Consider the following 16,362-nt stretch of genomic DNA (forward strand, 5'->3'; position numbering starts at 1 on the left):
TACCATGCACAGTCTGGAGAGGGGAGGACTATGCCAGAGACTACGAAATCAGACATTACTCCAGCCTGCAGCATTTTAAACCACGAACAAGCTTATGAGGCTAGAGACCTGAGAACTCTTTAGTGATACTCACCTGTAGACAACTCACTCAGTGAGAGGCACCATGCTAGACCCAGTGAGACAAGGGCAAACACAAAGAAAAGAACTGTCTAATCAAGTTGAGAAAACATACAAATCTACATAAACTAAGGTACATAGGGACAGAAGTTGCACTATATATTGTCTACAGATATTATGACAGGTCAGGGTGACCAGGACAAGCTTTAGGGTTATAGGATCTGAGCTCACCTTGAATGACAGGCTGGATTCAAGTTACAAAAAGATGTGAAAAGGCAATGTAGGCAGAGGCTCTGAGGCAGGAATTACAAAGTAATGATGACCATGCACTCTGGCTAGAGCAGAAGGTCTCGGGCTGGAAGTAATGGTAAATGAAGCCAAGACAGAATAGGGACATACTGTGGACAATCTTGAATGCCTGGGCCAGGGAGTCCAAGCTTGATAAAGGGGAACCAAAACAGGTCTGTGATAAAGGGAGCAGCTAGGCTAAAGGGTGCTATAGGAAAACGAATCTAATTCCAGTGTGCAACATCAACAAGAAGAGATAAAATACGGTTAGAAAACCTGATAGCACAACTGAAATCAAGAGACACCATAGCTAAAGACAGTGTTTAACCCATAATTGAAACTAGGATTAAAAAATACATATAGATAAAGGATATTACTGGGACAAATGGGGAAAGTTAAATATGAACTATATATTGAATAACAGTATTTATTAATGTTAAATTTCCTGAATGTTAATTATGTTGTGGTTAATTAATTAATTATGCTCTAATTAAGTACGTTAGAGAATTATGCACAACACTTTATATAAGACAGTGTCCTTGTTCTTAGGAGATGTCTGCTGAAGTATTTAGGGTTGAAAAGTTATGTCTGCAACTAACTCTCACATGGTTCAGGAAAAAAAAACTATATCTAAAGAGATATAAAAGCAAGTGTGACAAATGTAAATAACTGGTGAATCTAAGAACAAGATATAGGAAGGACTCTACTGGTTATATATATATCACATACACACACACACACACACATATATATGTGATATATATAAGATATGAGAAGCAACGGTTTTAGTGACTGATTGGCTGTTGGGGGCAAGGAAGAGGGAGGAAAAGTTTTGAGTGTACAAGACACAGAATGGTGGTAGCACCACTAGAAAAGGGAAGTTGGGGGAAGAAACATTTTTCAGGAGACACATGCTGAATCTGGCTTTGGATAAGAAGTGGCAAGAAGAAACAAGATACTAGAATAAAATGAGAGAAATGTCTTCAGGAGGTTGGAAAAATAAGAATAAAACTCAGGCCACACATCATGACTAGAAATTACCAATTTAGGAACCACCTAAGTGGATAATAGTTTAAGTATAAGAAACAGATGAGACCTGAGATAGAAACACAGGAGGAAGAAGAGTGAGGTGAAAGATGACTGACATCGTAACTTACTGGTAGAAGGCGGGAAGAGAGTAAGAGAAAACATCAGGAGGGTTCTATGTGACAGAAAAAAAAGGATTAAGGCAGTGCTCCATGGAATGATCAATAGCACGAAATATCACAGAGACATTAAAGACAGCGATGACTGGCAAATGGGATTGGGAAGTCAGTGAATTTTGGGTAGAAGTGAAAACCAGGCTACAGGGCTCCAGAAAGGGGACAGGTGAAGTAGAAACACAAGACTGGGTATAAACCACTCACTGATTCAAGACGTTTCCCTTAAATGAAATGATGGAAATGAAACTATAGTTAAAAGGAGCAGTAGAAGCATGGGAAGAGCTAGACTTTTTTTTTTAACATTTTTTTTATTGAGTTATAGTCAGTTTACAATGTTGTGTCAATTTCCAGTGTAGAGCACAATTTTTCAGTTATGGGAAGAGCTAGATTTTTTAAGAGATTGGGGCAATCTGTGGAGATTTGTAGTTACAGAAAAAGCAGCAAATAAAGACACCTCAGAGATGAGTTGAAGGAGTGAGATTATGATGTATGTTGAGGAGACAGGAAGAGTATTTAGTTCTAGAAAGGGAATGGAATATACCTTTCTTTAAGACAGGAAGAAAGGGTGAGAGAACAGGTGAAGAGAGAAGCAGTGATAAAAAGAGGATACACACAAAAACAATTTAGGAGCTGAGAAAGAAATCTCAAGATTAGAAATAAACAAATTTCCAGGGCAGTAGAAATTTGGTCCTATCTGGTCCTTACACAGGCCTGCTCCTCCAGGCACACCTGTTTAGGGGAAATGGGGCAGCTATCCATGACAACACAACACAGAGTGTAAAGGTCTGATGGGAGTTCCTGACGTGAGGTGGAGAGATTCTTCAGTTAAGGATGGCGTTCAAGATGATATTCCTATTTGCGCCATAACAGGTCTTTTGCCTATCTGAGTAAAAAGACCGTTTTCTACTATCAATAGGAGATATGCCTGAATTAGCAGCTGCTCTGTATGAGGGCAATGATAAGTCTGAAATCCCGCTGAAAGACAGTCACCTGCTGGAAGACAACTTCAGATATTCTAGAGGCGAGTACAGTAAGATTTGGACTTCTTGCATCATCGCTTTTCAAAGACCTCAGGAGATATGGACAATAATTTCCTGATGTCATATGAGTAACTAAAAATAAATGGTTTTATAAATTGTAAAAGAAATCTGCAGCAGCAGCAAAACACTTTATAGAACTTATCTGAAGATAAGACATATGAGATTAAAGAACAATATTTTTATGGCCTTTTATTTCCTTTAAAAGGAATGCCCAATAAAATAGCTGGGTTGGAATTACTTTACTGCTTTAGCAGGTATCCTTACAAATATTTAAAAAACAATATTAGAATAGGCAAAAAAAATCATGATTATTTCAGGAGATGGAGAAAAAGCTTCTGATACATTTTAACACCCTTTCAAAACTAAAAACTCTTAGCCACTAGGAAGAGAAGAAACTTCCTTAACCTGATAAAAAATATGTACCCCAAAACCTACTATACTTCAAACACTATATATATATAGCAAATACTAACAGGGTAAGGCTTCCCTTTAAAATCAGGAACAAAATGAAATGCCCACTCTCACCACTTCTATTCAACATTAAACTGGAGTTCCTAGTCAGTGGCGTAAAGCAAGAAAAAGACATGAAAGGTACAAGGATTGAAAAGAAATAGGCAAAATGTTTACATATAAAATACCAGAATTAGTAAGAGTTTAATAAAATCTCTGGATTCAACATCAACATACAGAAATAAAGTATTTCCATATTATATAGCAGCAATAAACAAAAACCAAATAATTAAAATATCATTAAAAAATTTATACCTAGATACAGGTATCTAGGTATAAATTTAATAAAGGATATGTAAAATCTCTATGGGAAAATTGTAAAAGCTCATTGAGAAAATGCAAAGAAGACCTAAAGAAATGGATAAAATTGATATTGCAAAAATGTAAATTCTCCTCAAATGACCTATAAACTCAATGTAATTCTAATCAAAATCCCAACAGGGGTGTGTGCGTGCCTGCATGTATTTGTGCATGCGCACGTGTGTAACATAAACTGACTCTAAACTGTATACTAAAATGCAAAGGACCCAAGCTCAACTTCCATAGGACCTGCAATTGCCTTCTCCAGATGTATCACCCAATAGGCCCCTAAGTTTTCGTGTGTTGGGCAGCTGGCATTCACAGACAGCTTCTGTAGACAGCTGGCACTCGAATATAGGTTCCCTAGTATCCAGGCAGTTTGTGTTATCTCCTCACTGGTAAGGCTATTCTTGCTGCTGCCTGATAAAAAGTGAGGAGGGGAGCAGGGAAGTCACTCCAGTAGAGACAGGCCCTGACACACCTCTCCATGGGGACAATGCGTGGATGGGAGACCTGTGCCTCCTCTTCCCTTGCTTGGGAATTCCCTTTCTCTAGAAAAACCTGTCCCTTAATCCATGATCTGAGATGTGGATTCATCTCCGGCCTGGGAAACAACAGGTGACATCTGCAAATGAATCTGCTTTGAACCAGATGGTAACCCCAAGGTAACACCTTGTATTTCACAATTTAAAAAAAAAAAACAAAAAACTTGTTTTAAAATAATAATAAGGCCTACTGAAGGAATTCCTCTGTTCCGGCCATATTCTCAAGTCTCTTTATCTTAACCCCACTAGTACAGAAGAAAACCAGATTTCAGCTATGGCTCTCCTTGGCAGAAATTACAAGACAGAAGCACCTTAAACAACTGAAAGGCCTAAAACAAAGCTAACTGCCTGCAAAGAGGTGGGTAAGAGGTCTCTGAAGATTCTAAGATCCTTTCATATGAAAAGGGAGAGTGAGCACCTCAAAAGCAACAGTGAGCTCTGGAAGGCTTGTGAGACTATGAGGGAGCCCCAAGTCAAGTATCTACAAAAGGAATGGGGTTCTCTTGCACCAGGCTGCTCAGGGGGCCACACAGCCAAGCCAGATGTTGACAGAGAAAACTTTACTCCATGCCGACACCCAACCTTAAGAATGCACTCACTGCATTAGCTCAGAAAGTGCCATCTGAGAACCCTGGAGAGACTGAAGACCTATTAGAAAATGAAAAAAAAGCCCTCCGGATTGCAATAATGGATCTAAAAATACCTACCTCATCATGATGAAAACAGATTAATAAAGGATCATGGCTTAGTAATGAGTAGTAGTCTCCTAAAAATCATTATTGCCCTCCAAGGGCCATGGACATAGTGACAATAACCAGTGGAAGAGAAACCAGGACCAGGTAAACCTAAGATGCACCAGCCTCTACCAATGCACAGCACTGGGTACAGAATGTGCCCAGTTGAATAAAATAAATATGGCAGTTCCTATCCCGTTGCTGGCTATCTCCCACAATGAATCTGGCACATAAGACATAAGACATAAGCCATATCACAGGTATGCTAGCAATGCAAAACTGAAAACAGGTACTTTGGGCCACTTCAATTCTGCCCGACAATCTGCTTCTCTACAGAGTATCACCTGACCTTAGACTATGTTACTGATGTCTTAGTCACTGTATTACCCTTTAGGAAAAAAATGTAAATTTCACTAGCTAAGTCAAAAACATCTGTGTTTATTTCAAAGCTTCACTGTCATTGGACTATGCCTAGGAAATTCATTTCATAATCACATAAAACTATTTATCTGTCAGCCTTATAGCCATTCTAGTGATATTACTGCCCTAAAACAAGATGAAAAGATGAAACAATATAGGCCCAGTAATAATCTTATGTGTGTTAAAACTGGTAACAAATCTTAGTAAAATACTCCCAAACTATAAACTTAAGTTATTAAATAAAACAAGTTCTAGGACTATCCCTGGAGTGAAAAAAAAAAAAACAAAAGAAAGAACATGAAGCTGTACAGATGACTAGAGATGTCTTAGGTTCTTAGTTTCCTAGTAACCCTGGTTTGAGAGAGTAGGTACCTTATCCATATGGAAGATCAAATCCAATTCACAAACATTTTCAAAACATTTATCCAGAGTCTCCACAAAAACCTAGGAAATAAGGAGAAATAGATACATAATTCACATCTTCATAAATGTCACATTTGAAAGGGGGCAGTCAAGATACTATTTACCTTGTGATAAATCTCAAAAAACAAAAATAAAAACAAAAAACCAATTCAAACCTACCAGCACTAGCTGATTACGCTATTTATCCCAATTCGAAGGGGACAACTGAAGACAGGACAATCTTGTTTTTAGCACTGCAACACAACCAGCGGACACATGTGGCTTTCTTTCTTCTTTTATAAGCACTCATTCATATAAAAGAATAACAAATTAAAATAACAACTGCTTATATACTATGTCCTTTCCCCAACCCTCCATGTATACATGTACAAAAACTTTTTCATTATTATAGTGTTAACATAATTCTGTCCTGGTAATTTCAATTAACATTAACTTCAAATCACTTTCCATGGATCAACTTAATTAACTGGCTTACAATTTTAACTTCTTCATTTAACTTTTAAATATAACATTTAAACAGAAAAGTGTACAAATGATAACAGTATAGCTTAATGAATTTTCAGAATGAGTATATCATGGAGCCACCATCCAGATACTGAAATACAGCTTTACAAGCTCCCGAGTAGCCCCCTTCATGCCCCGCTAGACAGTATCCCCTCTCCAAAGGTAACCACCCTCCTCGTTCCTACCATCACAGTTAGTATTGTCTGTTCTTGAGTTTACATAGAAGGAGTCATAATATCATGTACTCTTTTGTCTGGCTTCTTTCACTCAACAATGCTTGTGAATTCTTCCATGTTGCTACATGTCATAAAAGCTTATTCATATTCACTGCTGTATAGTATTTCATTCTTAAATTTATTTACCTATTTTCTCTTATAAATGGTACATTTGAATGTTTTTAGTTTTTGACTGGGTATATATTGATATAAATGGAAATTATATTTCCAATGACTTTGTAACAAACTATTTGACATTATTTACTAGTACTCTACAACATAGCAGTTCTACTCCTAGTACTTACTCAACAGAAATGCATACAAATATATGCCAAAAAGTACATACAATAATTTTGTAACAGCACCATTTATAACTCTTTACATTTCACAGTGACTGAAAATCCACTGTAAGGATAACACACATAAATATGGGTTTATTTTCAATCACTGCGCTAGGCACAGTGAGCCGTTACAATTTAGCAACTCAAGTCCTTCAGTTTGAGGAAATTCTACCAAATAATTTTGTTGAGAGTTTCCTCCCTTCCACAGTCGTAATCTTTCTTTTATTGGAGCTGTTTATACTGGGGTATTGGACCTCCCATTTTCTTATCTTTTCTCTCCTGTTTTCCTCTCAGGTTTTTAATTTCTAAGAGATCATTTTGCTTGGTGTTTCTTGTTTGTTTATCAGCCCATTTTCATTTGTCATCTTCTATTTCTCTGTGGCTTTATTGTTCTCCTTTTTTTGTTTGTTCTTTGCTTCTATTTTCTCTGAGTTGTAGTTTACTGTTTGTTCATTTTAATCTCCACCTTCCATGTCAGAGGCTTTTCCTAAGATGTCTGATTATCCTTGTTTTTTATTCGTAAGAATGAATGGCTGATTGGAAGCTCTGTAATAATGGCTAATTTCCCCGGGATTCATTCACATGACGTTGCCCTCAGACATCCCCAGGAGGGCCTCTTGTAAACTCAGGGACACTGACGTCAGACCATGACACTGTTCAGCTTATCTTCTTGTGGGAGCTTTCGTCTAGCAGTGGCAGATTACCCTTTTCTTACACAGCTACTTAGACTCAGTTTTTCCAAACTAGCAAAGTATCATTGAGGGAATATACATCACATGATAAAACTACAAAAAGAAGCAAAGGAATGATGAACTAAAAAGTCTGAGGAAGGATGCAATGAATGAGGGGGATGGAATTCAGGGGGGATATACAGGAGCTTTAAGGCACTGGCAGCATACTGTTTCTTAATCTGAGTGACAGTTTCATTTTATTGGCATTCTTCAAAATGTATGGGCATATTTTGCAAGTTCTGTATTTACATGTTTCACAATGAAAATAATTTAAAACAATAATAATCTTACTGGGATTCTGATTGGGTTTTCAGTAATTTATAATTTGGAAAGTACAGTTGACTTGAACACAGGTATGAACTGTGCGGGTCCACTTACACTCAGATTTTTTCCCACAGTAAACACTACAGTACCACACAATCCCCAGTTGGTTGAATCTGAAGATACAGAGCCATGAATATGGAACTATGTACATGAAGGAGCTGTGTATACAGAGGAACGGGGTATACGGGAGGGCCCACTGTAAGTTGTATGTGGATTTTCAACTGAGTGTAGGGTCAGTGCCCCTAACCCTGGGATGTTCAAGGGTCAATTGTACTGACATTTTAATGAGTTTTCTCAATAGGCAAAGGGTATGTTTTATTCCTTTATTTTGCTCTTTTATCATATTTTCAGTATAGTTTTAAAGTTTTCTTCACACAGACCTTGCATACTTCTTATTTATTCCTTGGTATCTTATGGAACTTTTAGCTATTGTGAATGGGTCCCTTTTAAATACTGTATTTTCTAACTTATTATTGCTAAGGGAAAGCTATTAATTTTTATATGTTAAACTTGTATCCAGGCCCCTTCCTGAACTCTATTGCTAGTTCTAATAGTTTTCCAGTTGATTGTTTTGGATTCTCTAGGTAGATAAGAATTTCACCAGCAACTATTATATATTCTGAAGCCTAGTAAAGCCAATCCCTCATTATTGCCCTTTTCCCCTCAAAATATACTTCTGCATTTCTTGGCCATTCATTTTTCCTGATAAACTTTCCTTCCAAGTTCTACAAGATCTCCTGATGGACTTACACTTGGTTTCCCATTTAAACTACTGATTACTACTGTCATCTTTGCCCTGCTCTTCCCAGTAAGGGGAGGGCTTCTAGCTCCACTTATTTCAAGTATTCCTTTACATTTTCCTTTAAGATTTTATAATTTCACTGGAATCAATGTCAAGTATTCCATACTAAGTTAATTCCCAAACACTAAGTATCCTTTGTCACTTCTGTAAGTGAAATTTCTTCCTTTGCTGTTATTTCTTAATTTTTTTATTATTCATTAAAAATGTTTGTTCAAATTTAAATAAACAGTAAGAGACACCCTTGTTTTCATGAATGCCTGTGGATTTCCCCCCTGAGATAACACTGGCTCTGGCTCGTGGTTTTCAAACTAAAATTGGCTGTTTCTATGTAACTAAGGGAGAAGAGAAGAAAGATGCTTTTCACTGTATACTCTTGGTATGCCTTTTGAATTCTGAACCACGTAAATGTATTATCTCTTCAACAGTAAGTAGTTTACACTGAATAAATAAACATACACTAAATAATCAAACAAAAATGCTTCCTATTCCAACTTATAAATATTTCAGAAATATAATTTGGGTAATTATTTCTCTCAGCATCTACTGATGAAATTATATTCATTCCCATATTTTTCTTACTGCTGTAATAGAGACTCTAAAAATTTTTCATTGTTAAACTGACTTGTATCCTTGGAATAAAGACTATTTCAACACAATGAATAATTCTTCTTGTATGCAGTATTCCTGAGAGAGAGAATTTTAGAGCTAGAAAAGAACATCCAGTATACTTATAAATCAAAACAAACACACACAGAGCCAAAACATGTAACAATAATCCTAAGGCCAACAAAACGTAAATGATTTAAGACCACGCTGCTTGTTAATGGGAGAGTCCAAAATAAGAGCCAGGTCTCATGACTCCTTGGTTCAACTGATTATTGGCTAAGATTTTATTTAATAATTCTATACCAATAATAACATGCAATATTTGACTAACATTTTCTTTTTGAGAGGCTTTTGGATCACAACCAATTTACTCCATAAAATGCATTTAAGTAGTATGATTTTTTTTAGTGAGTCTAAAAAAAAAACTTTTATAATAAAGAGGTCTTATTATACTTCAACATTTTTTTAAAAAATTCCACTGAGTCTACTAGGGAGTTAAGTTTTTCATTTAACCTTTCTTATTTCATCCTGATGTTGGATTGTCTTTTTGTGGACCTACTTTGGATATTTATTTTTTTGGAGTCAGCTATTTCAAATATACTGGCAATGTAACTACACATATCACCCTCTAAAAATATTTTTATGTTTTCTATTTCTGATTTTTACCTTCTTTATATTAAGATAACTGTTAATTGATTTTATGCCTTTTCAAGATCAAACCTGTTAGTTCCTATTATTTTCACCTTTTATCTATCCTTCCAAATCCAGTGCACACTAAGTATTTAATAAATGTCCATTACATTATAAAACTACATTTCTCTTTTTGTCTTGTTAATATAGATATCTGAAGTACATTTCCTTTAACAATTGCATCTCAATTTTTTAAATATGTTATATTTCCTTTATTTTCTAATACACTTTTATATGTACCTTTCTACAGCATTCTACAGTTTACAATACTATAAAGTATGCTGTCACAATTGAATTCTATAACCTAGTATTTCACTGTTTAATTGAAATAGAGTTGACATACAATATTGTTAGTTTCAGATATACTAGTGGTTTTACATTTGCAAACATTATGAAATGATCACCACGATATGTCTAGTAACCAAACTGTCTGTTTCCACACACAGTTATATTATTGACCATATTCCTTAAGCTGTGTATTACATCCCTGTGGCTTATTTATTTTATAACTGGAGGTCTGTACCTCTTAACCCCCTTCACCTTTTGTGCCCTCCATCCTCCTACCCTCTGGCAACCACTCATTTGTTCTCTGTATCTGTAAGTCTGTTTCCATTTTTACAGCCCCAAACTTCTATATTCAGGTGGTGGATCCATGACTTAAACCCAGGTTTTCTGATTCTAGATCTTGAGCTCTTTCTGTTATGCCACACTGACTCTCAATGTCCAGTCTGACTCGGATGTTAAGAAAGCACTCAAAATTATCTTAGACAGGAATCTTTTTCCAGATGTTTTCATTATTTATTTATACTTTTATGCATGATAAGTGAATATGATATATGAAATTTTTTGCTATGAAATTTTAATCATCTTAAATCATTTTCTGAACATGAGTGTAAATAAATAAATAAAATTTTAAAGTTGCTATGTCCAAGAACATCACTCTTTAGAAGAGTATAGTGTATTTGAAATAAAAATACACATTCAAAATTTCCATTTATTTGTCCCTATATTACATTTATCTTCTTTAATTTTACCTTAATAGAATAAAATACAATTGTAAGCATGTAAAGTTTGTATTTTAAAACTAGAGTTTTCTTTTCTATGATTGTTGTTATTAGGTTCTACTGCAAACTTCTTTTGAGTGCTTTCAACTTAAGCGACTTGTTCAAGTCACTTAAAGGAAGCCCATCTAGAGTATCGTGTATGAAATGATGGAATTGTACTAAATTAATGTTTCCCAATGCAGGGTCCCAAATATCTCAGTTTCCATGAAGGTAATGAAAAGAATCTGTAAGCTATTTCTAACTCTCCAAAAGCCTAAAAAAATCATGTTTACCTATATCAAGAATGCACAGACTAACTAAAACATCAAGTTTCTTTGTTTTAGGTTAGAATTACAAGTGAAAATATAAAGTATGCATTTTTAAATGTCATTTGGTTTGACAGTTGAAAAAAATTTCAAAACATGATGTGATGTTGTAACTTATAATGAGAAATATTTAGCATTCATCCTTGCTTCTGGCACAGCGCTCCTAAAAATCTTGGAATTTCCTAAGTGATAAAGGTGTCTTTTGTTCTGTTAATAAGGACTTTTTGGAAAGCAATTGAAAATGAGGACTGGCTGCCAGGGGAAACAACCATGTGACTAGAGGTTTGGCACTTTCAGTCTCACTTCCTGACCTCTGGGGAGGGTAGAGAGGCTGGAGACTGAATCAATTACCAATGCTCAATGATTTAATCAATTACCAATGTAAAAAACCCTCCATAAAACCCAAAAGGGACAGGGTTCGGAGAGTTTCCAGGTTGATGAACATGTGGTGATCGGAGGAAAGGGGCATGCCTGGAGAGACTGTGGAAGCTCCACACCCTTTCCCCATGCCTTGCTCTATGCACTCTTCCATCTGGCTGGTGCTGAGTTATAGCCTTTTATATTAAGCTGGTAAACTAGTAAGTAAAATCTTTCTCTGGAAAGTTATGTGAGTCGCTCTAACAAATTAATCAAACCTGAGGAGGAAGTCATAAGAACCTCTGATCTATAGCCAATCAGTCAAAAGCACAGTTGACAGGCAACTTGGACTTACGATTGGTGTCTATCTCCAGGTAGATAGTTTCAGAGTAAACACTATCAAATTTACTACTGAGTAAATTTGTGGGACACCTGGTTAGTGTACATGGAGAACTAAGTTAATTGTTTGGGGTGGGGAGAACATACACACCGGAATTGGTGTCAGAATCATATAAGAAAACCGAGGGCATTAAGAGGGCTGGGAAACCAATGAATCCAAAAGTAAAAATTCTGCAAGTTTTTATGGGTTTCTAAGGAGCTTTCTCACAGCACCATCTGGTGGACATCTAGCAACTTTTACCAGTATCAATATATAGAGACTGACAAAAGGATCTATACGATGGTTACTCAAAAATCCAGTGCAAATTCTCTAAAGTGGCTGCCATCATTACCTGCTACACATACCTGGATGAGGTCCAAGATCCCAAGTTCACTCTCTGATGAATCCACACAAAAAACAAAGTAGAGGGTAGCATAGTGCCGATAGATCAGTTTGTAGTCAGAGCCACCAATCAAACTGTAGAAGATGGGAAACAGTTAATGCCCATATCTTAACTGAACATATCAAAGAGAAACTCTGCACCAAGGAATGAGAACAGACCCAATAGAGAGGGGGAGGACAGGCCGAACAGGCCATTTCTGCCAGGTGAATGGCAACCAAATTTGGCAGAGGTGCCTAAAGCCATTTTACCTCACTTTTTCTTCTGCACATCCTCCCAGAAACCAAACACCTAAATATCTGAAGCACAATCATTTATCTGCTTCCAAAACAGAACTGGGTCTCTCCCTGAGCATATCGTGCTAAGATCAGCTCAAGCTGCATAGGCACTCACCGGACACTTGAGTACAGCCTGAAGAAGCAATAATGATGAAAGTGGATATATGGGGAGAAAACTGATCATTTACCTTCCACCCTCCAAGAAGTTACAGATGTTGTCATCCCGCTTGAGAACTAGATGGAAGGTCTCTCGAACAATCTGCTGTTGAATTTCTTCTGGCTATGGATTAAAAGAAATAAAGTGAATCAGTGGGAAAACTACATCCCATCAATGGAGATGGACAGGAAGGGAAGAGCTTCCAAGCTGGGAATGATCTGAACATTTGGTACCAGTGTCCAGAAAAGATAAAAATGATGAGTAGAGAAAAAATAAAAGGGGACTCTTTGGAAAAAGGGACAACAAGGCTCTGTTAAAGGGATTAAAATGGAGTATATTTACCTAAATATCTAGTCTCTAACCATTACCGTCCTGACAGGTAAGCTGATATTTCTTTATTGTTAACAACCAAGGAAAGAAGTACTGACAACCTCTCATACAAGGTCAAAGAATAACTAGAAGGCCTGGTCCTGAAATATTTAGTCTTACCCTAGAAAACATCTATGCCATGGTAATTAACAAATGTCAACAGGTCTAACACTTCAATGAAGTCAAAATGTAATCGCGTACATGCTTTAAAAACCTGAATTTGACATCTTTTGTACTGGTAATACAGATATTACATTTAAGATGCTGTGTTATCAACAAAGTACTACTGAGAAAGACAGAAAATGTTCTATTTACAGATTAGAATTTTGAACAATTGCAGAGCTACAAATATGTTTTTTCACTTACTACACATGAGAAAGCCCAACTATGATGGAATCTGTTGATAACCCACATTTGATTTCTACTTGTACATATCAGTTGCATAATAAGCATGGTTTAAAAAAAGGATAATGAGAGGGAGAAATCAGTCATTAAGACAAAAGTAATTAAAAGCTCTACACCAGTGCTCTCAAATCTCAATGTGTAATGAATCACCTGAGAATGCTGTTAAAACGCAGATTCCAATTTAGTAGGTCTGGGATAAGTTCTGATACTACAGTTCTAACAAGCTTCCAGCTGATACCAATGCTGCTGGTCTGGGGATCACACTTTGAGCAGCAAAGCTTAAGGAAACCTTCAGATTGAACTTGCCTTAAGAGTCAGATAATAGATTCTAGTAAAGTTAACCCCTTTCTTTCTACAGCATGAATTTAGGCTTGAAATGCTTAGTTATCTAAAAGAAAAAGATGAAAAAATAAGGAAAATGTCATTGTACAGAAATTATTTTCCATAACTTTGATTTAACATGGGTATACAGTGGCTCTCTGTATTTACTGAATGGATGAATGAAAACCTGCCAGTCACTGGTCACTATAAGTTTGAGTAAATTAATCTCTATTTTCTGGTTTCCATTTAAAGAACTCACAAAGCTCACAGATGCCAGGATGCTGTAAAGGATTAACTCTGTGTACTCAGAAATACAAAACATGCTAAGCATGCTAAGCATCAGCACTTTTTTTTTTTTTTTTTGCATCAGCACTTTTTTAAACCAACAAAAACATCTTTCAAACTAAAGCCTTTTATCTGACTCTAGGGGGAAGTGGCAGTAGTTAGTGGGGTAAATGGTGAAGCCACCTAGTTTCGAATTCAACAAAATGGCAACCTACCAATTGCTTACTTATCTCAATTATTTTAATAATCCCTCCTATCTTTTAGTACTCTGCAGTGTTCAAGGTTAATTTTCACTCAGGAGCTAATTCAGTTCTTATAAAAATCCTATGCTCTCCAAACATATACACATGGTCAATAAGGACATGAAAGATGCTCAACATCATTAGTCATTAGGAAAATAGAAATTAAAAACCACAAGGAGAATCCACTATAAACCCATTAAAATGTCTTTAATCAAAAAGATAATAAAAATGTTGATAGGGAGGTAAATTGGAACTCATACATTGTTGATAGGAATGTAAAATGGTGCAGCCACTTTAGAAAACAGTTTGGCAGTTCCTCCAAATGTTCACCATAAAGTTACCATGTGGCTCAGCAGTTCTACTCCTAGATATATACCCAAGGGAAATGAAAATACATGCCTGCATAAAAGCCTCTACATGAATGCTCATAGCAGCATTATTCACAACAGCCATAGGTAGAAACATCAACTGATGAATGGACAAAACATGGTACTTCCACACAATGGAATATAACTTGGCAAAAAAAAAAAAAAAAAAAAAGAATGAAGAACTGACACATGCTAGAACATGGAAAAAAAACCTTGAAAACATACAAAGTGAAAGAAGTCCATCATAAAAGACTACATATTGTGTGATTCCATTTATATGAAATGTCCAGAATAGGCCAATTTAGAGAGACAGAAAGTAGATTAGTGGGGCCTAGGGCTGGGGGAGTTGAATGGGAAATACCGAAAGACTGCTAATGGGTAGAGGTTCCTCTTTGAGATAACGAAAATGTTCTAAAATTGTGGAGATGGTTGCATAACTCTGTGAAGTATTAAAAACCATTCTATTGTATATTTTTAAAAGCTGAACTGTATGGTATGTAACTTATATCTAAAAACACTTTTAAAAACCTGAGGGAAAAATTCACACACACACAAATGCAAATACAAACTGAACAGTGTTATTGAATGCTAATATAAAATGATATAATTATTTAACAAAATATAACCTAGCTAAAAAATTCTATGAAAAAGGTAATTTTGTTTTCTTTACTATCTAACAAAAGAGGAAGTAAAATCTGAAAGAGGTTTGTTAACTTGACATAAGGGTAAAAAAATGTGTTGCTGAGACCTGCACTAAAGTTTTCTGACACTTTCCTTTCTATGGTTTCACCAGCCCATAATTATGTATGTAACATTTTGAAATCTAGCCAGGAAGGGATAAAACGTCGGGGGAATGGGGGAGAAGTGCAGGAGGCAAATAATTTTTTTTTTTCCAGAAGAATGTTTTTGGACAATGCAAATTCACATATCACGTACTGAGCCCTCATGTGGCAGCATTTATAATTTCTCATTTCCTACTTTCACACTGACTTTCTTCAACTCTGTATAGCGTGAAGGCTATCTAGTCCCTGGGCAGTCCCTGCCAACACTGAAGCAAAATAATTCCAAGAAAGCACTTTTCCATATCCTCTGGCTAAAGCAAAACCATTAAAAAGCTGCATACTTCTTTCTCCTCGAGAAACTGCGTTTAACAACTAACAAGATTAAAGTCACTTCAATCATTCAGGTTGTCAATGAGGCACACCCACCCACTACCACTTCAGTGCCCTGAGACCCTGGGAGAAGTGTCACAAAATGGCACAGAAACGCCAGGGTCCAGGAAGAGGTGGGAAAGAGCAAGGGCAGCGGGCGTAGGGTGAGGGCCTGACACTAGAACCCCAGTCCGGGGAAGGCTGTCTTAGGGTTACGCGAGATACAGGAGCCCGAGGTGGTCAGCAGGCTGTACGCCAGTGCGCCAAAGAAAGGGAAGGGGGCGCGGATGCCCCGAAAGGACATGAGGAAACTGGGCCGCACTCACGAAACGCTGGTAGAAGCGGACCAGCCGCGGCTTCCCGTGATTATTGAAAACAAGAATCGCCTGAATCATCTTTGCCCGCCACGCTTCTCACCACCGGCAGCTGCCAGAAAACATCTCCTTCCGCCACAACACGGACGCTTCCGGTTGGTGCACTGCTGAGAGT

The 16,362-nt window shown here is 36.7% G+C and overlaps 1 protein-coding gene across 3 annotated transcripts in view; it reads right to left on the reverse strand.

Moving 5' to 3' along the window:
* Window positions 1-16,357, reverse strand: part of AP3S2 (adaptor related protein complex 3 subunit sigma 2) — a 42,853-nt gene extending 26,496 nt beyond the window's left edge. For 2 of the 3 annotated variants that reach the window (XR_010378271.1, XM_064480576.1), the window contains exons 1-4: window positions 16,200-16,357; window positions 12,764-12,855; window positions 12,263-12,374; window positions 5,525-5,600 (exon numbers count right to left, since the gene is read on the reverse strand). Coding sequence is in view for 2 of the 3 variants with exons in the window: in XM_064480576.1 (XP_064336646.1) it covers window positions 5,525-5,600; window positions 12,263-12,374; window positions 12,764-12,855; window positions 16,200-16,268 (349 nt within the window). In the remaining variant the exon portion in view is untranslated. The remainder of the gene's footprint in view (window positions 1-5,524; window positions 5,601-12,262; window positions 12,375-12,763; window positions 12,856-16,199) is intronic. The other variant, XM_010986750.3, reaches the window with a different exon arrangement.
* Window positions 16,358-16,362: the final 5 nt, after the last annotated feature.

The sequence above is a fragment of the Camelus dromedarius genome, chromosome 29 (genome assembly GCF_036321535.1).
Source record: "Camelus dromedarius isolate mCamDro1 chromosome 29, mCamDro1.pat, whole genome shotgun sequence".
NCBI lineage: Eukaryota > Metazoa > Chordata > Mammalia > Artiodactyla > Camelidae > Camelus > Camelus dromedarius.